Raw genomic sequence first — 25,898 nt, 5'->3', positions numbered from 1 at the left:
TTCCATTTCACACATGAAGGAGACTGAGTGCCATTTTTATCCCAGTGCATCCCACACAGACATACTCTGTGCCACACTGGCTTTTGCTAATGATCCTGGTATTGACTATAGTTGGCTCAGAACTGACCATTCTTTCCTCAACTGCCCATTCAAGGAAATCAGCAGTAAGCAGAATTTCTTTGTAACTTAGTATTCTATCCAAAACACAGGACTTCTTTCTTGTTTTCAAAGGAGTAGATTTCGGTCAATTGATTTAGCACCTTTTTAGACAAATGCATGAGACTGGGCTGTCGGGTGCAAGCAACAGAAACTCAGTTTGAACCCAGTGCAGGTTAAGAGGGAACCAACAGGAAGGGCAGAAATCTCACTGCCTTGAGACCACGTGAATCTGAGATGAGAATGCCACCAGTCTCTTTCTTGGCTTTTATTTGTGTTTCCATGCATGTTGGTTTCTTTGTTGACTTCCGCAAACCAGCTGCTTCCACAGAATGAGGACATGGCTACTAACAAACGTAAGAACCTTCTAGCACAACCACTACCATTTTCTATTCCCAAGTTTAAAATTTCAGTTTAAAAGGATTCAACCATCCATGCTTTAGATCAGGTGGCTGGGAGGGGTGAGAATATCTCTAAGAAGGTGGCAGCCCTCACCTGTGCCATGTGGTTACAGTAAAGGTAATGGCCCAGCCTATTCTAGACAGACAGTAGATTCCAGGGTTCAGAAGAATTCTCTGTATTCGTCTTTTATTCCCCCCCCCCTGAACAAGAAAACAAGAGGGAAATTGACTAGTCTGGAGGGTTTTTTTGGTTTGTTTTGTTTTTTGTTTTTTATAACTAATAAGCTTCTTTTGGGGACTCTAAATGTCCCCAGATAATCTCATCCCTAATTAAAATGCAGTGACCCACAAGATATGGAAAGCCTATTTTATTTCTTGGGTCTGTTGGTATTCAGCTCTCTGTGCATGAGGAACTTACTAAGAGTAAGTGGCTTATTCACCAACCTTTGGGAGAGGTGGAGGCAGGACTCAGTCTAGATTAGACTAGTGTCCTTGTTTGGCCCAAACTTCCTTTTATGTAGAGACTATCCATGCTGGAATCTTATCTGGTCAGTGCTCTCCTTCCTAGACACACACAGTCCTCTCTCCCGCCTCTCCCTGCCCTCCTAATCACTGAGACTGATTAACTTTTATGATCAACTCCATGACCCCCAACCATAGAACACCCCACATGGCTGCTAAATCATCCTAAAGCCTCTCTTTTCCGCTTCATAATGGCTTAGGAAATAGCCCCACCTTAGACTGTTGATTGTTAGAGCTCTATACTATGCTTGCCCAGCCCTAGAAGTAATAGCATTTGGGGTCTTCTAAAAATAGATCCATAACCTGCCAGAGTCAAAGTGCTGTGTTTTCTCTGTTCCTGAGGACTCACAGTAACATCACTCTCAAGGCCTCAGGAAGTGCTTGATCTGAAAGTTCTGGACTGTGTTTCATATTTGCCTTCAAGAGTTCTGGCTTTTAGAGGATGGATTTCCCAGACTCTTGAGAGCAATGCCTTGATAAAGGCAAAGATGGTTTGGCTTCAATAATCTTGGCTAAAGTTACTCAGTTATTGACAACATACATACAAGAAGAATTCCCCATTCTGTTAAGTTCTGTGATACGAGAGAGGGAGCATGTTTCACTGTGACGTTCTGTCAAGATGCAAGAGGACATGGAAATGTCAATCTGTACTTGCCATTTCACCTCCATAGAGTACACAGATACCTTCCACACAGTATCTCTTGGTCCCACACAATGTACCAGGTAACTAACCTCAGTTATAGATTCAGGAACATCTCTGACTGTAGCAAATTTGAATGAGAAGATCCATTTTTCTTCTGTCACATTTGTAGAAATAATAAAACAGAAAATCAAATTGATGTATATCCTACCTAGTAGTACATCAGCAGTCTTTTAGATCTAGCCTAGGGGCTAACCTCATTAGTTGAATATAAATAAGAAATAATTTCGTTTTTACTCATCAATAGTGTGAGCATCCTTGATAGAGTAGAACAGGGTAGAACTCTCCTTTAAATTCCCCTGCCGTGCCAGAGTGTGGAGGAATAGAAATTTAGCATGTAGCACCCTTCAGAATTTGACTTGACTATTTTCCCTTGGTTGGTTGCCAGCATGGGTCTCTCAGTCCAACCTCAGGTGTGGAGAGCTGAGCAGCGACTCTATCACTGATTTACCTCCTAGAGAACATGGACAAGAGTTTTCAGAGACACCCAAACCTGAGTCACTCAGGGACCCAGATCTGCAAATTGATCTGAGTCTTCTATTGCAATTCCACTGTTAGAATTAGGGAAACTGGCATACCCTCTGATTAAACAAGCTCTTCTTAATTTTTTTTTTAAGATTTATTCATTTTTGAGAGAAACCAAGCATTTGGGGCAGAGAGGAGAAAGAGAGGGAAGGGCAGAGAGGAGAAAGAGACAGAATCTGAAGCAGGCTCCAGGCTCTGAGCTGTCAGCACAGAGCCCAATGCAGGGCTCAAACCCACAAACCACGAGATCATGTCCTGAGCCAAAGTCAGATGCTTAACCTACTGAACCACCCCAACACTCTACAAACTCTTTTTAAAGTAGGACAAGACAGAACTGTGTCCTAATTCTTCTTCTTTTTTTTTGTTTTGTTTATCTTGAAAGAGCGGGAGAGTATGAGTGAGGTTGGGACTGAGGGAGAGAGAGAGAATCCCAAGCAGGCTCCATACTCAGTGCAGAGCCTGACGTGGGCTCAATCTCACGAACCACAAGATACCACCTGAGCTGAAATCAAGAGTCAGACTCTCAACCAACTGAGCCACCCAGGTCCTCCCCATCTCTCTTTGAATATGTTTCTGAATAATTGGAATGACATTTTCCTAACCACGTGTCTTTTATGCCGTAATGAAATCCTCACCTTCGGCCGATAAATATTGGCATTCAACGAGATAGTTCTAAAATAATCCTCTTCTTGGTTCTGTTCTCAGATGCTTTTCAGGCTCTTCAAGTGGAGATGGTGTTTTATCCTGGTCTGTGCCTTTCTAAGGGACTGCAGTTTTCAAGACCTCAATCTTTTCTATATTGTGAAGACCTGGCTCTGTATGTCAGGAAAAGCAAAGAATGGTGATACTGCAGACTTCTGTCTGGGATGTCCTCTCCATCTCACTGCTGTTTAATACTTCTTGAAAGCTTGCTAGAGAGCAGAAGTGATTTTGGTAGACTGAACAAGATAGGAAGATGCTCTATTACTCTAGAAGCATGATTTGAGACAAGGGAGGTGCCTTTCTGCCATGAGGATTACCATCACGTGGACCAGTGTGACTGCTGGGGGAGAGGGTGTGCCCCTCAAGGCTGCTATGAGAGGAAGCAAGTACCAGAAACCACTGTTGTTGGTACTCAGTGTTCCTAGATCTTAAAATGTATTTTAACTACTCAAGAAAATATTTGAGCTTCTTACAAAAATGTTTATGGATGAAGTAAAATCCCACCTTGACCGAACCTCCCACCCCCAGCTTTCTGTAGCCCAGACACATCCCCAGGAGACAACACTGTTCTGAGTTGTGTAGCCTTCCAGACACTTGGTCTATTTATTTTCATACATCTGCCATATACCCATGGAGCTGTGTAGTACTGTTTTCTAATACCACACTGTATGATTCGTTGGATCTTGCTATTTTCACTCTCCAAGATATCTGATATTTTTGTGATGGTTCATAAATACCTACCTCATGCTCTGAAATGCCACAAGTTGTCCACAATATGGATGAGCCGTAGTTTTTCTAGCCACTCCTTTATTAATGGACATTTAGGTTCAGATAGTGTTTTAAAACTTATTTTAAGTGAAATTTCATACAGTCTCAATATCTAAAACAAAATTTGTACTTGATCTCTTTAATTAACCTACAACAGAAAATTAATTTCCCACATAGTCAGTTAGGCAAAATATCCACGTATGCCTCGTTCATACATTTGGTGCCTCGGTTCCTTCGTTTGCAAAATGGAATCAAAATAACATTCATCTTACAGGATTATGGGAAGTATTAAAAGAGTTAAGGCATGCAAAGTACAGTCAATAGCACCTGGCTCATGTCTAGTACTATATAAGTGCTTGCTATAGATCTGCTGTCCTTTGCTTGGGCCACGTTGCATTGGTTGGTTCTCCATTGAATTGCTTTGGCCTTTAGCCTATATGATCCCTTAACCTTTGATCTATTTAGAGGGTATCATAGCAAAGCAGTGAGTTCTCCTGGGCTCTGTTTACTGTGAGGATATCATCATGGATATTGGGATGTTTATCCCATTGCATAGAGTCTCTGAAAATCTGAAAGTTTCTCCATTCTGTAGGAATAGTTCTGTTTCTCCCAGTTAGACTTTATTTACCATATTCGTCTTTTTCCTTCAGCTGCTAGAGTGGATCCAGATTCGTTTTTTGTTTTGTTTGTTTGTTTGTTTTTTAATCTACTTCTGTCATCTGTTATAGACTCTGTGGCGTGCATTTTGGGTATTAACTGAACTTATGGCATCAACTTGCTTTTTGGCCAGTTAGTAAAAACAGCTGTGCCTCTGGGTGATTGTATGGGTCCTACTTAGGCACAGTGGTGTGGTGGCTTGCTGCAGTCTTCCCTTTGGTCTTCTCGCCTTCACCTCCTGCTGGAGAAATGGCAGCTACCAGGGGTGGGTGGCCCTATACGTGTGTCGACTTTGGTAGTGGGATCAGACGTGCACAGCTTCCCTTGGGTGCCTGGGTCCTTTTCTCGCTATTCCCTGAAAATCACCATCATGTGAGTTCTTTGACAGAGAAGCATTTGACCTGCTGTTAAGAATTATTTTCCTCTCGTTTTAGGTTCTGAGAATACTTCGGTTATAATTATATCCTTGTGTACTAGTCAGAGTTTGACCATATGAGGACCAGAATTAATGGTCCTCCAGGCAACAATAAACTGCCATGAACACAAAGAAGTCGTTTGTGATTGTTAAGGCCCTTTGTCTCTGGTATGAAAGAGCTTCCACAACCGTGACCAAGATGCACACTGGAGAGAGGCTGGAGTGAAAGGCAGTGGTGCCGAGGCGGGTGCTGCAGGCCTGGCTAGCCTGGGGTTGGCAAGCCCATTCTGAAGGTTGGAATGTGGGGAAATGGGCTCAGGAGAAGGGGCCCACCTCTCCGCCTGGGTTCCTCTCTGACCCACTCCTTTGCAAACCATGACTTGCCTCTGGAATGAGGAGACTGCCTCATAAACCTCAGAGCATTTACTCCTCTGGACTAGCCCAGATTCTGATGATTGTCACTTCCCCATTTAGCAATCAGATCTGCTTTTTCAGGCTGCCAAGCCCCTGAATGGCCTACCCTGGGCCTCTAGGTTTCGGCCTTCCTTTAAGCATGGAGGAAGGGAGTGTTGGTGGCATTGGGCCAGCTCAGTCACATTAGCAGCCACCTCTCTCCCTCTTCCCTGCCTATAACCAGGTCAGATACACCCAAAAAGTGACTGAAGCCTCCTGTCTCTTGCTCAGAGCATTTTATGAACTCTGCCTCCCATCTGCCATTTTATTTCTTCTCCCTTTATGCTGTTTTCTGGTTTCTGGATCTCTCTGTTTCCTGTTAGTCCTTTGAGGTCCCTCTGGCTATCATTTGGGGTCTTCGTGGGATGTTTCATCTTCCCCTGTAGTGTGAGAACCGAGAGAAGTAAGCATGCAGCATGCCAGCCTGGCCTGCTAGAGCCCTTATGGAGGGGAGGGATTAGCCACTCCTGGAAGGCATGTGTGAGTGGATGAAGGGCCTTGTGGCTGGTGTCCCCCATCCTCTGTGCTCCCTGCGGTGCTCAGGATGGGCCTCCATGCCGTGAGGTGTGCCTTGGGTCTGGAGAACTCTGGTGTGAGAGTTAGGAGAGACCGAGATCTGTGCAGAACTTGTTCCCACATAGCTCCTTGGTGAATGGTACCAGCTCCCCGGCCTCCGCAAAGAGTAGCCTCATTGCAGTTGGTGTGTCTGGTAGGCTGTGCCTCCACCTAAACCAGACCCAACACGCCCAGTCAAGTCAAGCACCACTGGGTCTGGAGTTCCATTCAGGCCTTCCTGGCCAAGGGTGAGGTCATCGGGGTGGGGGGATGATTTTGCCAGCTTTCAAGGCGCACCTTTCAATGGTCCTCCTCGTAGTAGTTTTGAAATCCTGTGGCTTCCTGTTTAGGTGGGTGGTTTTGCACATGCAACCAGCATGTGCTGTCCTCACAAATTACACACTTCGTTTTAAAGTTGGTAAGATGTTTTCCCAACCTTTTAAGTGTAATTCTTTCCCCCCCACCCCCTTTTTAGTCCCAGGTGAATCACCACGGTGCTGCTAGTAATGAAACGTACCAGGAACGCTTGGCACGTCTAGAAGGAGATAAGGAGTCCCTCATTTTACAGGTGGGTCCTTTTTCATGGGAAACGGCTTATCCTGTTACCTCCGCCTCTGTAGGTGCCCTAAGTGGAAGGGAAGTACAAGAGGTTTTTTTTTTCCCTTTGGATTTATCCTGCTCCTGAAGTGTATGTTTTTTAAATAGACTCTTCCTGAAACAAAGCAGAAAGTCACTGAGGCCACAGTGAAACGCTGGACTGGCTTTCGGGCCATGAATGTGTTCCTTTACTCATCCTTGTACTACTGAGCCTGTACACTGGAAGCTCTGTGGCCAGGCTGATGAATGAGGCCCTGTCCTCTAGGAGCCCAGGAATCTTCTAAGGGAGATAAGATGTATCCTCATGTCTCTAATAAAACAGCCATGAGTAATATGGATGTAAGGTTGGATGCTGACAGGATCAGGCCCAAATCGTCTGGAGCTGGATCTAGACTGATCACTTTGAGGCCAAATCCCCTGGAGCTGGTAACATGGGCTAATGAGCCTTTGATGACTTTCTTGCCTCAAAGAAAGGAACTCCAAAACTTGTTATGGAGAAAGATCGTCAAAGGAACATTTCAGTTCTGAAAACTCCTGTTCCTTGGCAGGACATGAAGTTGAGCATTCTTACATGAGGCCTTTTGTTGTGATAGGGGCTCTTTGCTGTGTTCACTCTCAAACGCATAAATCAAGCATTTGTTCAGTGCCTGGTATGTATCAGGCACTGTGATTGATGATTTGGAGGATCAGAAAGGACATATTCCAGTCCTGGCTCCTTCAAAATCTTGAAGCGTGGTAGACAGGGCTGGTAGTGTATTGGGAGAGGGGGCAGGGTAGGGTTCTAGAACCCTCCACTGTGGGCTTTAGCTTAGAGCACTGGAATTAAGAGGCTATTTGGCTTTTTTCCTTCTATTTCATCTTATTCATCTTATGAATGTAAGAGTAATGAATGATTATTTTAGGAATTTTGGAAGTCAAAAAGAGAGTTTAACATTTTGGCCTTTTTTCCCTAGCCTTTTCTTTTTTTCCCTGTCCCTATTTTAAATAAGCTTGGGCCAAATGTGCAATTATATAATTTATATCTTTTTTTCCCATTAATTTGTTAATTAAAAAAATATTTGAGGGGTACCTGGGTGGCTCACCCGGTTAAGCATCTGACTTCGACTCAGGTCGTGATCTCATGGTTCGTTCATGAGTTCAAGCCCTGCATCAGGCTCTCTGCTATCAGCACAGAGCTTGCTTCAGATCCTCTGTTCCCCTTTGTTCTCTGCCCCTCCCCCTCCCATGCTCATTTTTTTCTCTTTCTCTCTCAAAAATATATAATAAACATTAAATATGTATATGTAAGCGACTGCAATTTGGCAGACACTAGTTTTAGGTGCTGGGGTTGCAGCCGTGAAGAAAATAAACTAAGTTGCTGTTCTTACAGAATGTGTGTGTGTGTTTGGGGGGGGGGGGGGTCTCTCCAATAAACCAATACATAAAAGGTTTCTGACAGTGATAAATCCTATGGAGAAAAGGAAAGCAGGGTAAGGATTATGTAGTCAGGGAAGACCTCCCTGATAGGAGTCCTGAAGCAAGCGAGGGAGGAGGGATCCCCGTGGATGCCCAGAGAAGCACATTCCAGGCAGGGAGGCTGGCCCCACACACACCCTGAGCAAGGAGTGTGCTTGGTGTATAGGATGAACAACAAGGGTCTGTGTGGCTGGAGTTGATGACCGTGAAGAAATCTGGTGGGGAGGAACTACCTTCAGAGAGGTAGGAGGGGGCAGATTATATAGCACGTTATATCGCACATATTTTGAGGGATGTGTAATTTGAAACTCCATCCCAATGAAGCAATTGATCAGAGTTTCCAATTTGAAATTTTGTGGCAAAAAGTATGAACTCACAAACCTTTGAACCAGGAACCTTTGTGGCTGAAACCACACATTCTGTTTAAAGGTACACAATTTAATAAAGTCCTCTGTGATAATGTTCTCTTTGACATTCACAGTTTTGTTTTAAACCTTGAATCCTTCTTCGCATTCTGTATCTCCCTCTCTGCTCCTCCCCACTCACACTCTGTCTCTCTCTGTCTCAAAAATAAGATAAAATATTAAAAAAAATTTTTTTTAACCCTGAATCCTTGAAGAATCCTTATTTCCAGTCCTAACACACATGGGAAACTAATCACAGAAGTCAGAAGTGGATCCTAGTGGTTTCTATTCCAGGAGCTTGTGAACAGCCTTTCAGAGCTGCTCGTAGGTGACCACCCTGTTTTGTAGTGACCCATGGAGCCGGTTAGACCCTCAACATGGTAGAGCCTTTCGGTTAACTTACAAGGCAGCTCAGCCAGACTGAATTAATTCAATCACTTGGCCCAGAATGTTTTCCTAGATCTACTTGGAGAAGAACGAGGCAAATCACACATAACAAATTACTTTGTTTTCATAATACTTAAAACACACACACACACAAAATCTTCTGTGCTCACTTTGGCAGCCTATGTACTAAAATCAAAATCTTATATATCTTCATCAGAATGTCATTTTTTTAAGACAAGGATTTTCACCCCCTCCCTTTTTTTCCACTTCTGTATTCCCCACAGTGCCTAAAATTATGCCTAGCACAGAGTAGGGACTCAAAGTATTTGTTTTTATTGAATAAAGGTCACCTTCTAGGATCTTTATACAGTTGTCCCAATTTTCTTTGCCTCTCTCCATGATCTTTCTACTGAGTATTCAAGTTTGTAAGGAAAAAAAAAAGTTTTGTAAAGAGCCCGTAGCCTTGCATGTCTTGAGTCTTACACACAGCTGAGCTACAGGGCATGGAACGCTGGGGACCACATAGTCATGTGGGTACCGCCAGCGCATGGCCCTGAGGTGTGGTGCAGATGATATGTGTTAATCCACATAATAAGATTAACCATAACGCAACCTTCCCAAACAGAAACTCTGAAACCCAGGGAGCTCTGAAAGGCCACCCTCTGGATTCCTACCCCTTTGAAAGTAGAGCTAGTAGCTATAAAAGGCCAGGACTGCTGAGAGTGTTGGGTCATGAGGATTGAAAAAACCACCACAAAGGTTTGTGTTCAAGATGGGCCTAACTGGCAGAAGGCACCTGTTTTTGGATTATAACTGGAATATTTGTACACTGTGTATCAACTCCAAGAATGGGTTTCAATAATTCATTATCCATTTGGGAACATAAAAATGGAGAGCTTAAAGTAGCAGTATTCATTTGGGGTTTTTTTTTCCTTTGTAAAGGGAGCTTTGTAATTTTTTTTAATGTTTGTTTTGAGAGAAAGCATGAGTGGGAGAGGAGCAGAAAGAGAGAGAGATAGGGAGACCCAGAATCCAGGCCCCAGACACAGGCCCCAGGTTCTGAGCTGTTAGCACAGAGCCTGACTCGGGGCTTGAACCCACAAACTGAGAGATCATGACCTGAGCCAAAGTCAGATGCTTAACCGACTAAGCCATCCAGGTGCCCCTATAACTGATAGTTTATTTAAACGCTCATAAGTGAATTACATTAATTCCTTCATGCTCCAGCTATCATTCCTTTACAGACTGAGAAATCATTTAGGATAATCTATATGTAAATGACAATGACTCAACCATTGGTTGAAAACCAAAAGTGTCTAAAGGATCTTAATTTACCAGTCATTGATTTCTTTATTTGGGGAGGCCATCCATTCTCTTTCTTCATCTTCCTGCTCTGAGGCACCTTTTTAATAAAAGGGAGGATCTGGGGGCAGTTTGCTACTAGAGCAGACTATGGAAATCCTCCATATGTAGTTAGGGTATAATTTAAAGGACTTCCTATAAATGGATCTTTATTAATCCCAAGAGATCTTCTCCATGATTTTTAGAAAGACGACTTTCCTGCCACTCTATGTGCAATGTGGCATGTGTGTGTTATGCCTTAGAATCATGTTTTGGCCTGTGAAGCACAAAAACCTTTCTGGAGCCAAGTTTTGTCGGTGCTAATACATGCCCTTTACATCCCACATTCCTTAATTGCTTCAGAACACTCGCCTGATAGGTGAGCAGCCCTCACACCCTTATGAGAGAGGTAAGGTCATTGGTTAGTTTCCCCAGGAGTTTGGATTGCTCTTCCACATGAGGTGGCAGAGCCCTGGCCTGCCGGCAGAGATATGCCTTGAGGTCCAGACTGCCAGAGCGAGCTCTGTAAGAGGACTAAGGAGCGGGAGTCCAGCCCGGAGGCAGCTCTCCTGACTGCTGGGTATTTTTCTCTGGAGTGTGTCAAGAGCAGGAAATGTGACAACGTCAGTTAGGCAATGGCAAGGTAAGAAAACAGCTGGAGTTTCTCCATCCAGGACACTCACTCCCCCCACCTGCTGCCCGCCAAAAAGAAAAGGCATTTTTATGTACGGATCAGTAGTATGGTTTCCCAGCAGTAGGTGAGCCATTTCTGCTCCTCTACCGTTGCTTTATTTCCTGGGGCAGGTGAGTGTCCTCACAGACCAAGTGGAAGCACAAGGAGAAAAGATTCGGGACCTGGAGGTGTGCCTGGAAGGACACCAGGTGAAACTCAATGCCGCCGAAGAGATGCTTCAACAGGTAAGGGAGTGAGGGCTGAAGGCCCTGGGGTTATAATGCAGCTCGTGTGTTAAAAGTCGCTGTGTCCAGTCACCACTCTCACTACTCACTCCCCCATCTTGCCTGGAGGTAGGCTGGGCGCTCTGCGTGTGGTGTTTGTACAGCAGGTGAAACTTGCCCCAACTGAGCTTTGCAGGGAGGGGTGAGAAGGGCTGGCCTGAGAGGAATAACCTGTTGAGCTGGTTAGACAGATTCCCAGGTGGCACTTGATCTAGCCAGGTTCAGGTTCAGGGGCGCTGTGCTGGCAAAGTCACCCTTCTGACACCAGCCACAGCTTGACTGTTGGTGGCATCTGGGGTTTTAGGAAGTTGGTTAGCTTCCTGTGTGCCCCCTTCCCACCTCCCTCTTCCCTTCCCAGTTTGCGTAGTCTTCTTTGATAAAATGTATTACACACATAATATTTTAATGTAATTTAATTGCTGTCAACATGAAAAATGGAGCTGTTCTCATCCCATTCAACTAAAACTCGTAAATGTCTTGTTTCCTTTTCATCTTCCTTGTCATCAGGTATAGGTGTAACTTACAAAGCTCTCTGCACACCACAGATACGATTTGGTTCTCTGATTTTGTATGCTTAGCATCAGAGTGAAGTTTTTTCCATTTTTAAATCTTACTGTATACTATCACTGAGAGGTTTTTTTTTTTTTTGAAGGGAAAGTAAAATAATCATTTTTCTACCCTTGAACAATTTTACCGTATGGTAAATGATGAGCTGAATTTTTAAAGGGGTGTTGAGTTTTTATTCAGGCTTTTCCAAATCTTTTGAGAGGCTGATTAGAAATTTTATGAAATCTATCAAGATGATCTAACTTCCTTGAATGGTTCTTATATTTTCAGCAATTTTGGGAAACACACACACACACACACACACACACACACACACACACACACACAAACTTCAATCACGGTTTATGCTTTGGAGTTCCTGGAATCGTCCTTGTTGCATGGGAGGTGCTCACTAATTATTTAAAGAATGACAGTCCCTTAACATGCATGGGTTCAAGTAGATGGCTGCTTATATGTAATCTTTCCCCCAGAGCTCGAATGTTTTTTGTTGTCATGATCAGCATAAAATTCAAATAGCATTTTGATAGAATGGTAATGAACACAGGCTTTGCATTTGACCTTTGGTCTTAGGAGAAACATTTGCTTCCAAGTATTTCTTAGTTTTTAGTGCATTTGAAGAACTTTTTTTTTTTTTAAGCCAGTACTTCTGTGTAGATGTCCTCAACTAGATGGAACCAGTTCCAACAGCTCAGAAGCTGTATGCTTTCTAGTTTGCTTTCTTTTCATCTCTGATTAATAAGTTACCACATTCGTGGCTCCATTTGATTTTTCTATTTAAATTGTGTGCATTTCTCTTGCTCATCCTATTCCCTGAGTAGCAGGAGGAGTTGAGTTTATTTTTTTAAGCTGGGTCTTCTTTTTGAAAACCAGGAAAGAAAATGGAAAGCTCTCAAAGGGCGGGAAAGCATTTTCACAAAGAGTGATAGAGGTGTGGCTTTGAGGTGGGGATGGAGTATTGCAAAACCCCAGAGAACAAAGAAGATTTGAATGTGGAAGGGAATGTGTCTGGAAAACGTCAGGTTGATGTTTCAGGAAGGCATTGCCTGGTGGCAGTCCCTGGGATCGGAGGTCAGAGCATGGCCGCATTTGGTGCCTGAGCTACCTGACCGCCTGTCCCGGCTGCTCTTCCAGGGCTGCCCTACACCCCTCTCTGTGCAGTGGTTCTGCTCCCTCGTCAGCGTCTCTGGGTCAAGGAGTCTGGTGTCGGTTCCCAACTCCACCTGGTTAGGCTGTCTTGCTCTTCAAACATCAGCCCATGGACTGGATTTTAGACTTTTGAAAAAGTCTTAAGATCAATTATCTTTTGTGTTGTGGGTGAGGTATCAGGCCTGTGGTTCGCGTGTTCCACAGAGGTGGATGTCTTGGCTTGGTATATTTTGGAGTGTGGTAGGTCTTATTTGTCACCTCTCAGGTTTAAAGATCTTCCCTTGAACTTACCCAAGTTATTTTTATGCTCATAACGTTCACTGTGTTCCCTCCATCTTTCAAGGATAAAATGAAGGGAGTGTGGAAGACTCCTCTTTGGCACCTCCTGAGTTCAACTCACGGGACTTATTTGAGCCTCGGCTCCCACCTGTGTGTTTGCTGGGCTTGGTGGTACCTGAGCTGGAGACGTTTGGGTTCCCAGCTCTGAAGCCCGAGTTGAACCCTCTGTGGCACATGCCAGTCCTTTCCTGAAATCTGCTTGATGCTCTTTGAAAAGGCACTTCCTTCTTGCCCCATGGTGCTGAGGTAATGCCGTCTGTAGCTTACAGGATGTTATGCATGTGTCCTCTGAACTGAGGACAGGCAGGGACTTGCTTGTCTGATGCTGATATCCTGGACCGCAGGGCTCTTGGCTTCTGGTGGTAGGAACTAGGAGGACTCCCAGCCCTGAGGAGGAGGAGGGACGCAAACAATTGCCTCTTTTTGCCAGCCCTTGGAGACTATTCATGCTCTGAGCCAAGCCTGGCCTCCTGCTCTGAGGCCTGCGGAGCTCTGAGTGAGGCCCCTTCCCAATCAGTGTGAGGCCTGGCCTTCTGACAACTGCCTGTTGACGCCACCGCCCGTGGGTACACCATCCCTGGGAGCACTACGCCTACGCATGGAGTGGCCTTGTCTAAAGGAGGCACTTGCTCCCCGCCTTTAGCTGACTGCCCACGTAGGCCCGGTGCTGTAAGATAGTCTCATTCTTCACAGCAGGTGGGAAATCCAGATTTAAAGATAAGTCTATTTTTAAAGCATTGGCAACTAATTTAAAGGGAAAAAAATAAATACTGTGTGAACCACACCATGCATACCTGCAGGCCAAGCCTGGTCCGCAGACCTGTAGTCTACAACCCCTGCTCTAGCCTCTAACCCCCTCCACTGGCTGGAATAGCTCCTGGAGGACTTAAGGAAACCCAAACCCAACCAGTATAGCCCATGCCCTGTGCTTACATAGGCTCCAGCAACCCCACTGAGCCATCCCTCTCCACAGCTGCTTTGTCCGCCTCCCTCCAGCAGGAGCCCAAGAGGGGAGGGAATTAGCACCCCTCAGCCTGTCCCTGCTGAGTGCTGATCTCTCAGGTCCCATCTGTTTTCTTCTTTGCACTAACCCATCTGAAGAGCGTGAATGAAGGCCTTGGGGTTAGAGAGGCAAGCCAGAACCAAATACTATTAGCACCAGCCGGTCTATGTGAGCAGCACATAGGTGATGGATGCATTTGAGGGTAAAATATATTTGCAGCCCCCTGCAAAATTCAGGGTGGCAAAGAGGAACCTCTGAGCCTCTTTGGGGACTGCCTCTGGAAGCACCTACTCAGGGATGGTCTCAGACTCCCTGAACAGGTGTGGATTTTCCAGGAAATCCATAAATGGGTCTCCAAGAGGCCGCAGCCTAGGTTTGTTTTCATAGGTCTGGGACAGTCTGGCCTGGGTACAGAGCTCACAGGGCTGACCTCTGCCTTCTGTATCCTAAGCAGGTCAAGGCATTGCCTACCAGCATCTCTGAGAGCTGCACCCCTGGGCTGTCTAGAATTAGCATCCTGAGAATATAGGCATGGACCAGCCATATCCTTGTTGTAACTAGCTCAGACCGTGCTGGTGGCGAAATCTACACCACAGAGCGGGTTCTCCATGGCCCCGCTGATGCATTGAGGTCCCTGGTGACTTTTTCTAAAGTGGCCTCTGGAGTCTATTAGGGCCCTGCACAGCAAACTTCTCTGCCTCTGATTGTTGACCCTTCTCCAGAGGATGATGACTTTGAGGAAGAAGCTGATGCTACTTAGTGGATAATAGACTTTATACAGAGCTGACAGCCAAATGGAGCACTTTCCAGAGACTAGCTGTTTACAGATGTAACCAATGTCGAGAGCAGAAACAATGTTCAGTGTCAAAAAGAGGACAGGCTAGGAGAGCCAAATGGGGAGGAAGTAAAGGATGCAAACTTCCTTGTGAGGAACCCAAACTTTGGGGAAATCCTGAAGGACAACAGCTTCGATTTCAGACCTCCCACCTGACCTAGAGCCCCAGGTGTTAGGCATCCTCATTGTTTTGGCTGTCTTTCAGGTGAGGTGTGGAAAGACAAATTTCTGGGATTTGGAGTCAGTCTACGTGCCTTTCTGTTGATCCAGGAAAGTTGTCAAACCTGTGTTCTTATATAGTGAGAACAGGGATGATCATATGGGCTCCATATTGCCCACTTCTTAGAGCTGTTATTTCAGTTTTGCTAAAACCAAACTCTCTCACAAGTCATCAGTTTTAAGATCTTGAGCACACACGGGGTGCCTGGGTGGTTCAGTTGGTTAAGCGTCCAACTTCGGCTCAGGTCATGATCTCACGGTTCGTGGGTTCAAGCCCTGCATCAGGCTCTGTGCTGACAGCTCAGAGCCTGGAGCCTTTTCAGATTCTGTGTCTCCCTCTCTCTCTGCCCCTCCCCCACTCACGCTCTCCCTCTGTCTCAAAAATAAATAAACATTAAAAAAAGATCTTGAGCATGCGGATTAAGGGCCTAAGATACCCAGTTCCTGCCCTTGAGTTGAGTGAAGGACAATGTGTCCGGGTTTATGAACTCAAAAGTGTCGTCAGCACCTGGCAGATAAATTTTCCAAGACTGCCTTTAAAGGGGTATCTCTGTCTCAAAAAGAATAGTAAACAGAGCTATGTACCCCTGATTCTGTGGAAGCACGACTCTGTCTCAGAGGTGAGACACCTGATTTGTGACTGAAGAAAACCAGGATTTGCCAGTTCTTCCCCAAACCTGCCCCCTGGGAGATGTAGGAGCCAGAAATAACTGCTTTCTTCAAGCTGATCTTATTCGACGTTGAATCTCCATACCACTATGCAAAGTAGGTGTTCTTTGTTCACAGATAAGGGGGCTGAGGTTCCAGAGAGATGGTTTCCGTAGTGGGGGCTGAGTCTGGACTCGAACCCAGGTTGACAACAAGCCCCTCACTGCAGTGTTACTCATGAAAGCGGCTTTCTGGCACAGCCTAGGCCTCTTACTTCAAAGAGCAAAGGGATGCATTTTTTCCTTTCATGTCTTTCCATGGCCCCTTCCTTCACTCTGGTTTCAGATTGCCAGTCTGGCTCCAGTCCTCTGTCATTGGTCAGTAACTCCCTGGTCATGTTCCACACTTAAAGATGGAAGTAATTGCTTCAAGATGTGGCCCTTTAAGGAGAGAATAAATTGAAAAGCCACTTCTTTTTATCAGCTCCAGTCTCAGACTGAGCTTTGGAAAAAGGAAATGATGGTTTTCTCTGAGATGTAAGTTTTTTTTCCATCTCCAGGAAAGGAGATGTCTTTGCCCTTCTGGAAGAGGTTACTGGTAGTGGTGAAGTGAGAGGGGTGAGTGATGATTTTGTTCATTGGTTTTTGTTTTTTGTTTTTTTCCCCTAAAGTTTCATTACCTAGTTTCATGGTTTGTAGTAACAAAAATCACCTGCCTCATGTACCATCCACTCCTCTCCCCTTGCCCTCTGTCCCTAGGCAACCCAGAAACAATTGGGAAAGCAGAAGTTAATGCAGCTTATGAAACCCGTCCCCCTTCTTTCCAGCCCCCTGTCTCCCCACACCTCACCTCCCCCCACATTATGGTAGCTGCATGATTCAGAGAGACTCCCAGCTAGATCTACCCTGTAGGTTGGAGCAGGGAACAAGCCTCGCCTTCATGCTCCAGACAAATGCGCTGGATCCAGTCTTTAGGCTGAGAGCTAGGGATCCAACAACCTTTCTCTTAAGGGGTAGACCGGAGTAAAAGAAGCTAGCAAAAGAGACAGAAGAAAAAAAAAAAAAAAAAGACAGATCAGGAAATTGGAAGGAAGGATGGGATGGCAAGTGTTATCATACACTGATCAGTGGGTGAAGAGTTAAATGTTTGAAAGCTGAGAAGTACAGGTTGCGTCTGAAAGTTGGGACATTGGTCCCCAGAACCAGAACTGTTTGTGTGCCCTGCCTGGTGAAGGCAGAATCTGGGTTGCAGGCATCCAGACAGGGAGGTGAGGAAGAAGAGGCAGCAAGGGTTAGATTATTCTTTCTAGAACTTGACTGGGAAGGGGTGAGGGAGGGGATGAGGAGAGAGTGCATTCATAGAAACAGTGCAGACAGAACATGCATTTGCCTAGCGAGAGCACAAGAGAGTTGATGATGGTTGCTTAAGGGGAAGGCAAGGTCAAGAGGGAAAGTTCTTTCGAATGTCAGAAATTTGATCATGTTTATAGCCTGAGGAATGGGAGCTGATGGTGAAAGAGATTAAATGCCTGTCAGAGTAGATGATTAATGGTCCTACCCTTGTGAAGCACAGACTGGGTGGGAACTTCCTCACAGTCAGGACAGAGGTGAGGGGGAGCCGAGGACCATGTGAGTAGTCGTCCTTCGTCCTTCAGACTTACCGGCTGGAGGGAGAAGCCGGACCAGAACTCAGAGATCACAGCCAAACACTAACGATTGACCGGGGAGGTAACTTGAAAGCCTGAACATCAAGCTATGTGGGTATGACATGAAGTCTAGAGACTGAGAGATAGTCAGCAATGGGAAGGAGGGTCAGATGGGGTAATTACAGAGCACACTCTGGAATCTTTGTGTCCTTGAACATATGCTTTCTATGTGCAACCTGGAAACTTACTAGGCTTGAGAGTGGTTCTTAAAGGTGAAAGAACCCAACATGAGACATGGACTTGCTTGCTCTAAGACATGGATTTAAGAGACATGAATGAGAGATGATTCCAGGAGATTTTGAAAAAAGGGATGTCAGCTCAACAAATGAACAGATTATTTTAAAATACCTTTCCGGGGGTGGCTGGGTGGCTCAGTCAGTTAAGCGTCTGACTTCGGCTCAGGTCATGATCTCATGGTTCACAGGTTTGAGCCCTGCATTGGGCTCTCCACTGTCAGCACAAAGTCTGCTTTGGATCCTGTCTCTCTCTCTCTCTCTCTCTCTCTCTCTGCTTCTCCTCTGCTTGCATGTACATTCTCTCTCTCTCTCTTCCTCTCCCTCCCTCCTCCCTCTCAAAAATAAATATTTAAAATACCTTTTCAGTATACAGGAGAGGTTATTTGAGGAGAAGAGGAAGAAAGGGTAAGGTTTATGGCTGGAGGAGAATGGGAAAGATTTGGAACAATCTCTGAAAGGAACCAACCAGAGATGAACGCAAGGGTGCCAGGTGGTATTGGAAGATCAGCTCTAATTAGATAGCGTAAATTTGTATGGAAACCAATTGGCATCATCAAGTGTCTTTTACCAGCAATTTTCAGGCCACAGGGAGTAGAAACATAGACAAAAGACTTTGAGGTTTGGCATGGACTGGGCTCTGGTAAAGCAAATGCACTTTAGGTCTAAGGGTAGGGATGAACTGGAATGAGGAATTTTCTGGTGCAGATATGATACACTTGAAATGACCTCAGGTATAGAATGGATAAGGAGGCAAATACTACTTAAAGGAAGTTTATTAACTAGGAAAACAGGTAAGTATTGGCCATAGTAGAAGAAATGAAAGATTGTTTGAGTCTGTAAATGGGAAACTTGAAAGGTTAGAGGACTGTGGCCAAAGGAGACTGTATCAGAGCTGAAGATTTTAGAAGCAGAGCAAATGCATTCTGGATAAAGATGATGGCTAAGGTGATGGCCATCCTGCTGAGAAACTGAGGCAAGGTGGAAGCAAACCTGTTGGTGTTGTGCTCAAGAAAGATGAAACCAGAGTGGATATTGGAAGACTAACAAGGAGGGAACAAGGATGTTGAAGTTACTGAGGAGAAGGAATGTGCCCAAACTAGGTAGAGAAACCATTGATCAAAAGAAAAAAGCCCTGAGGAAAATGAGAGACTGTCTTGGGTTCTGGATAAGTTGTCTTGGGTTCTGGAATGTGCTGTAACTGAATGGCACCACTTTAGAAGAGGAGGGCAGATGTAGATGATCAATAAGGACAGTAGTGGTCTGGAAGCATGTCCGGTAAAGTTGGATTGTCGAAACAGGATGGACTCCACTTGAGATGACTGGGAAGGGTATGTGATAGGCTGCAAAAGTCGGGATTCAGTTTATGCTGGAAGGAGAAGGAACAGTTGAAAATGTAGGGTAAATCTTCTTTAGACACATATGATAGAGAATATAACACGTAATAGTGGCTGGGGACCATGTGTCCCTGGAGATGGAAAGTGGAGCTGGACTGGATGAGCTTGTTGAAGGCTGATTTTGAATTCAGGGAGTAGGACAGTACTTACCAATGACAAGGATGAGGGGTAAGGACAATGAAAGGTAGAGGCATATGCTAATAGATATAATAGCTGGAATATAATCACTAATAACTGGAACTCCCACTTAGGATGTTAGTGTAACCAATTGGAACCCTGCCGTGACCAACTGGAACGGCTAATTGGAACTTTAGTACAACCAATTAGAATATTATCCTTGTCAGTGGGAACATTGGTGTGACCAATTACAACCAGGCAACCTAAAATAGCTAGAGGGATTTTGGCAATAACAGAAGTGGAATAGATTCCTACTGTTCAGGAGAGATACATTCTGAGGCTTTTTTTGATCCCACCAAGGCGGCAGTATCGTGAATGTTGCTTAGCGGGCAAACTGCATGTAAGATATTCAAGCACTCAGTGGGCTGTGTTTTTAATAATCATATCCCTAGGCCTTGACTTCTGGTAGATACTTAAAAACATGTTGAGTAAATGATTGAAGTCTGGAATGGAATGGAACAACATTTTCTCAATTGTCCGTACTCTAAAGCAATTGTTGCTATCTGATTTATAGAATTACTTCTCTACCCCTTTGCATTGGTGGCTTGGAGAGCTCACGTACACAGTATAGTCCATCTCTAGCAACCCACAGAACTTTAGGGTAGGAGTTTTATACCAGCGGTGGCTCTGGCCTCAACTTCTTTTCCTGCCTGCTTTAACTTTTATGATTTTACATTTTAACTTAAATTGTCCATTATTCAAACCGCCTCAAGTCATTTGTGGAACAAAACAGGTAGATGAAAGGATGGAGAGAGAAACGTAGAATGAGGTGGTGGAACAGAGGGGAAGGTGAGGAAGGAAGAGAGAGGAGGTGGGAGTGAGTAGGTGGTATCAGAGAGGATTAGATCTTCAGAGAGCCTTCGCGCCAGGCCCTGGTAGAGAGTGTGTGCTCAACAAAATCTTAACAGTTTGAGTGGCTATTTCCTCACTCCGTGACTCCGTGAATATTTGTTGATTGGCTTTTTTTTCAGCAGGTATTTTTTTTCTTTTATTTTCCTTAAAATCCTTGGACTTCTTCCTCTGTTTGGGAAACCATGTGATACGTTAGACAGAAAAGAGTTTTGGAATCAAACAGACTTTGGTTTGCAAACTAACGCACTCTGCTGTTGTTGACTGGCATGTGTCTTTGGTCAAGACAAGGCCAGTCTCTGGGCCAGGTTAGTATTTACTGTCTATTACTCAGGTCAGGATAGTATTTACTGTCAAATCACTAGGAGGGTTTATTGAAAGCATGTATGTAAAGTACCCTGTGGGGTCTGGCACAGAGGAGGCACTCATTGAATCTGTGTGTCTTCTCTCCTTCCCCACCTCCACCATTATACACATTGATCTGGCTGACTACTCATGACCAAGTACGCTGCGGTTCTCGCATGGCAGGGTCGCTGCCTCTGTGCTCTAAGCTAGTTCAAGTCTAGCTGAAACAGGAAGAACTGTCCTCCTTTGCCCAGTGCTCAGTGAGTTCATTTTGCTGAACTTCTAGGTACCCGTCCCTTCAGATTAGCAGATGAAGAGTTTGTAGCCTGGCTTTCTGACACATTGAGGGGCTTGGCCTAGGGAATCATGTTTTCCTAGTTAAGATCTGTGTCCTGTGTGGTTTGGTTTGTAGTCTGAGGATGGTTCAGAATATGTGAAATCATAGCTATTGGTCAGAATGCTGATCACCATTCTTGTATGAGGGTTAGGTTGCCCAACTTAATATAGAAAGGTCATACTGAGATGGAATAGTGTATCTTTTCTGTCTGCTGATTTAGTTGGTCACTCTCCTGATGGCCATACTGTAGTCTCATTGCTGGAAACCGTGTCTCCCGTGTGCCAAGACTCTGGAGCTTATGGACCATGGCCTTTGGCCAATGGGGAAGTGTTGCCCCTGGACCAGAAATGTTCCTGGTTTTTGAGGTCCTTCAAAATCCCTAGTGGTTCCCAGCAGGTATTTTGTCAATCACCTTTGTTTTTTGTCTTATTTATGCTTATTAATTATATATATTAATGGCAGGTTGCCGTCTACTACTGTTCTTATTATGGCAGGGCAGGACTGATAACTTCCTGAGTCTGGTCTTACAATAAGGGAAGAACAATTTTCTTACCTACATACCGTAGTGGCTAGAAAAGATCCATTATCACATAGGCTAGGAAAAGTCTGTATCACATAAACAGGATTCTGTCATTTAATAAATACTCATTGAATATCTGCTTTATGCTCTAGCTCCCTCCTAGGCTCCTTGCAGTGAGACCTTAAAAAGAAATTTGTTGAAAATGTGGGCTGAACATTGAGCCCAGGAGGTGATTTGGAATCCTTGGTTTTAAAAAAGATATTGTTAATGTAAGCCTGGGTTTGTTTGTGTTTTTTTGTTTGTTTTGGTTGAAAGGACCCGCTGCTTTGCATTGGAAATAGAGGTGGAGAAGTTTCGTTCTTTGAGCAAAACTGTCCCTTTTTCTGTACTTGGAAATAATGGCTTCTAATGGCAAACTTGTTTTTTGAGAGCTATAGTTCACATTGTTTCTCAGAGCACAGTGGGTGGTGCCAGGGGCTGTGCTCTCCCTGAGTGACCCAGTATCAGCTGAGACCTGTCCCTAATAGCCCTGTAGCTCATATGCAGCAGTCTCAACTCTGTTGTCCAACAGAGTTTGCCTTGTATGCTCTGGATGGAGCTACAGCTGTTCTTGTTGCCATGGAAGCTCTGATTTTGACATCTGGTTTTGCTTGCAGGAGCTGCTAAGTCGCACATCTCTTGAGACCCAGAAGCTTGATCTGATGACTGAAGTTTCTGAGCTGAAACTCAAGCTGGTTGGCATGGAGAAGGAGCAGAGAGAGCAGGAGGAGAAGCAGAGAAAAGCAGAGGTGAGTGTGATAGACCAAATTCTGGGGGATCCATACAGTTCTAAACTCAGAGCAGAGGAAACTATCCTAATGTGGATTCAGGCCATCTGGTCAACCCCAAGCCTGGCAGCCACTGGGCGCCAGAAGCATCTATGCACTAGAGACACAATGATCTGTTAATACCAAGTTATCAGGTTTTGCTGTGGCTGCAGATTTCAGCAATGCCCAAACCACCCAGTTTTGGCTCTAAGGCTTTATCCTCCCTCAAGCTGCTGACAAGGATAGAAAGGGAAGCATTAGAGGGGGAAGGATCAGGCAAGATGTGAAGGGACCCAAGATGTCCTCTGTGAGAGCCAAGGTAATGAGGATATATCTGGGATGAAGTCAGCTGCCCAATAGGCCACCATCACTATATCCAAGGAGTCTGGAGACATTCTTTGATGTGCTTTTCATTGACCTAGATGGAACCCTTAGATTATGTTTCTTTTCTCCTGATAGGTCATAGGAGGAGGCCCATGTACAGGCCTTCTGTTAATGTTTTCCTGCATTGTTCCTGTTTTTGTTTTACACTCTATAATGCCATTGGCCAGAACATGCCAGACTCCTTTTTAGGATAAATGTTTTGTGTAAATTTTAGGCTCAGAGTTGCTTTTGTTGAGAAAGAACATCCTGTTTTAACCTTAGATAACCACCTTCCATATGTCTCTACCTACAAGTGCCCATATTTGCACCTGGCTTGTAAGATGTAGAAGGAAGATAGGCTTTAGGTTTAGAAGCACATTGGTTCAATCACTAACCTAACTGCTTAATAGGTCTTTGAATTTCATTCAATAAGTTAGCTGCTTAATTTCTCGAGACTTTATTTATCTGTAAAGTAGGTAACTGTGTGAAGTCCAAATAAAAATCACAAAAGTCCCTATCATAGTGCCTGGCATCCTGTAGGTACTTGGTTCATATATGCTCCCTCGCAACATTTAGCTCTCTCCAAAATCTAAAAGTGGATATCATTCCTTTCTATTAAGCACCCCCATTATTGTGCACTGAAACCTGCCCTATTGCTGTGTTTACACAGTGGTAAATGCTGGTGATTGAGACACTTAAAACGGGTGGGCAATTCTGTGCATTGCTTTTGAGAAGCTGCTCATTGTAAGTAGAGGTGCCAAAAGATCTCTCCATGAACCTGAAGACCCTGTCTTGTAGTGATTAAGAGGGCGGGGCCTTGAATCAGATCTTCCAGCTGTAATGCAAGCTGAGCTGCTCATTAGCTTTGTCATTGTAGGCATAACACAACCTGTTTCTCCCTCTGTAAAGTGGAGATAGTAACACTTCCTATTTCCTGAGTGGTTTGGAGGAGGGAATGAGATAATTCATGTATAGTCCTTAGCATAGTGCTGGACACATAGTAACCGCTACCTTTTATCGATTACTTTCTGATTGTGTCACAAAGCATCCTGCAAATGGACATGTAGGTTAAGATACATTTATAAACTGCAAAGGTCCCGCAGAATGAAAGCTTATCTTTGTGAGGAGTTAGTTAAATAGAGTGCTTTAAAAAAAAAAAATACAAAAAAACTGTTTTAGTGTTTATTTTTGAGAGATAGCGTGAGCAGGGGAGGGGCAGAGAGAGAGGGAGACACGGAATCCTAAGCAGCTTCCAGGCTCCGAGCTGTCAGCACAGAGCCCGATGCGGGGCTCGAACTCACAAACCACAGGACCATAACCTGAGCCGAAATCGGATGCTTAGCCAACTGAGCCACCCAGGCACCTCAAATACACTTTGCTTTTTAAATGTTCAGAAAGAAGCAACTGAATTTTCTCCAGGATTGGAGTTGTGTTTTTACCAACGTCTCGAGGTGTGTGATGACATGGGAACATAGGTTAGGGCTCTGGGGGCAGAATTCAGTAAACTCGGAGACGCCTTGAAGTGATAGAGGCAAGTCAAAACCACTTAAATTAAAAAAAAAAAAAAAAAAAAGTATAGGTGGGAGAGTATTAGGTCACACAGCTTGAAGAGTCCAGAGTTTAAAGTCCAATATCACTAGATCCATGTGACCTCACAATGTCATTAAAAATCAGCCTTAGCGTATGTCTTCGTTCTGACTTAGCCTTATTGTCAAGAAGGGTCTCTGCACTACATCCTATCGGCCTGGAGACCTGGCAGAGAGAGCACCTTTTTCTCAAAGTTTCCAGCAAAAGCCTCGGGCTTGCATCTCCCTGGGCCATTTTGGATCACATGCCTGGTTCCGAACCAGCCAGCCACTAGGGAGCACATAGGTATGTGTGCGTGAATCTGTCTGGGAAAGAACGCGGAGTTAGTACCAACCTGAGCCAGCTCCGTTCCTTTCCAGGGAAGACAGGATGGAAAGGAGAGCTCCCAATTCTGGGCCAAGTACACCGAAAGCAGTCATTTTGCTGTTTGCTTTATTTTTCCTTTTCTGAGGGATTATGTTTCAATCTGAATTTTTTGTTTTTGTTTTCCATCAGGCTGTTCATGCATGAGGCAACATAGACCCTGAGCCGCTGGCTTCATTCCTACCAGATAATGGCCCTTCCCAGTTGCTAGTACAAACATTAAGTTTTTTTAAGGCTGTTCAAACCTGTGACACTCCATGCACAGCCACATGACCTGAAGTGCATTTCTCCTTCTTGTAATTGAACATAATCTTCGCTGGTATGCTTAGAGCCTCTGCCACTATTTGCAAATATGTGCAGCACCAGGGGCTTGAAACCATGGCGAGTACTGCTGTGGGGACTCCATTGTCATGTGCGTGGACGTGTGTGAGTGCAGCACTGAGCTAAGGTCACCGGGGGTTGTACTTCCGTGAACAAGGGGAATGCTGCTTCCCAGCCTGCAATGCTGCTGGGTTTTTTCCAGTGAATATACTTAGCCCAAGGCCTATTGCTTGTGGTTTGGAAAGGCAGGATCTTTCTCTGTTTTGTTTGTTTTCTGGCATAGCTGGATCTGAAATTTCCTCTATGTAGCTCAGGCTTTATCCTCAAATTCCATTTTATGTTTCAGTGAAAATTAAAAAAAAAAGAAAAAGAAAAAGGATACTGTTAACAAGAGCATTGCAGGCTGTTCTTTCTGTTGGACTCTGATCCCCCCAAAGCCTGTATCCTGCTGCCTGTAGAAAGTTATGGACGTGATTATACATGGTTGTCTATAAACCTAAGGACGTCAAGATGCAGGTTTCTTGTCAAATGGAGACCATCCTGACAGCCAGCCTCACTCAGGAGTCTGTCAGTGAGATGTGGGTGAATACTGGGTTTCCTGTTTACCTTTCCTCCTGAGCCTCTCGCAGTGGCTCCGGGTCATTCCAGGAGACCCAAGCTTAATCAGTTAGGTTTACTCCTGAGAAGCAGGACTGCAGAGGAGTGGCTGGCGCGGAAAGTAAATACGAGAATGAGGAGGATGGAATGTAAAAGATCCAGAGGCAGAGGAAAATGTCTGGGTGGCATATTATATCACAGGCACGTCCCTCAGAGGCGTCTTCCATGGAGAGGAGTCTGGTTTCCCCGAGCCCTGGGGATGGAGGGGGCCCCACAGCTGGATCTCTTTATGGGATTAAAGAGCTCTGCATGTAATAACTACAGCATCCTGTAAAGAAGGGAGCAGGGATCCAGCATGTCCTGGAAAGTGGTGTCCGTGCAGTTGATCAGGGTTATACACAGATATGAAGAAGAGAACCAGAAAGAGTCTTCAGGATTTCTGGCAGAAAACGGAGTGTCTTACAGCACGGGTGGTGCTGACTTCCTTCTTCCTTCCTGTGGTTATAGCACCTTGGAAGGGAAGGATTCTGATTTCTGAACTGGGGT

At 44.8% G+C, this 25,898-nt stretch overlaps 1 protein-coding gene across 4 annotated transcripts in view; it reads left to right on the top strand.

Moving 5' to 3' along the window:
* Positions 1–25,898, top strand: part of PPFIBP2 (PPFIA binding protein 2) — a 145,153-nt gene that overhangs the window by 72,892 nt on the left and 46,363 nt on the right. For 3 of the 4 annotated variants that reach the window (XM_049650769.1, XM_049650773.1, XM_049650782.1), the window contains 3 exons: positions 6,330–6,422; positions 10,843–10,956; positions 21,972–22,103. In XM_049650769.1, the coding sequence (XP_049506726.1) occupies positions 6,330–6,422; positions 10,843–10,956; positions 21,972–22,103 (339 nt within the window). Of the gene's footprint in view, positions 1–6,329; positions 6,423–10,842; positions 10,957–19,539; positions 20,719–21,971; positions 22,104–25,898 lie in introns of those variants that run through there. The other variant, XM_049650791.1, reaches the window with a different exon arrangement.

Source organism: Panthera uncia, chromosome D1 (assembly GCF_023721935.1).
Source record: "Panthera uncia isolate 11264 chromosome D1, Puncia_PCG_1.0, whole genome shotgun sequence".
NCBI classification, from domain to species: Eukaryota; Metazoa; Chordata; class Mammalia; order Carnivora; family Felidae; genus Panthera; species Panthera uncia.
This window is presented reverse-complemented; position numbering and strand designations above follow the sequence as displayed.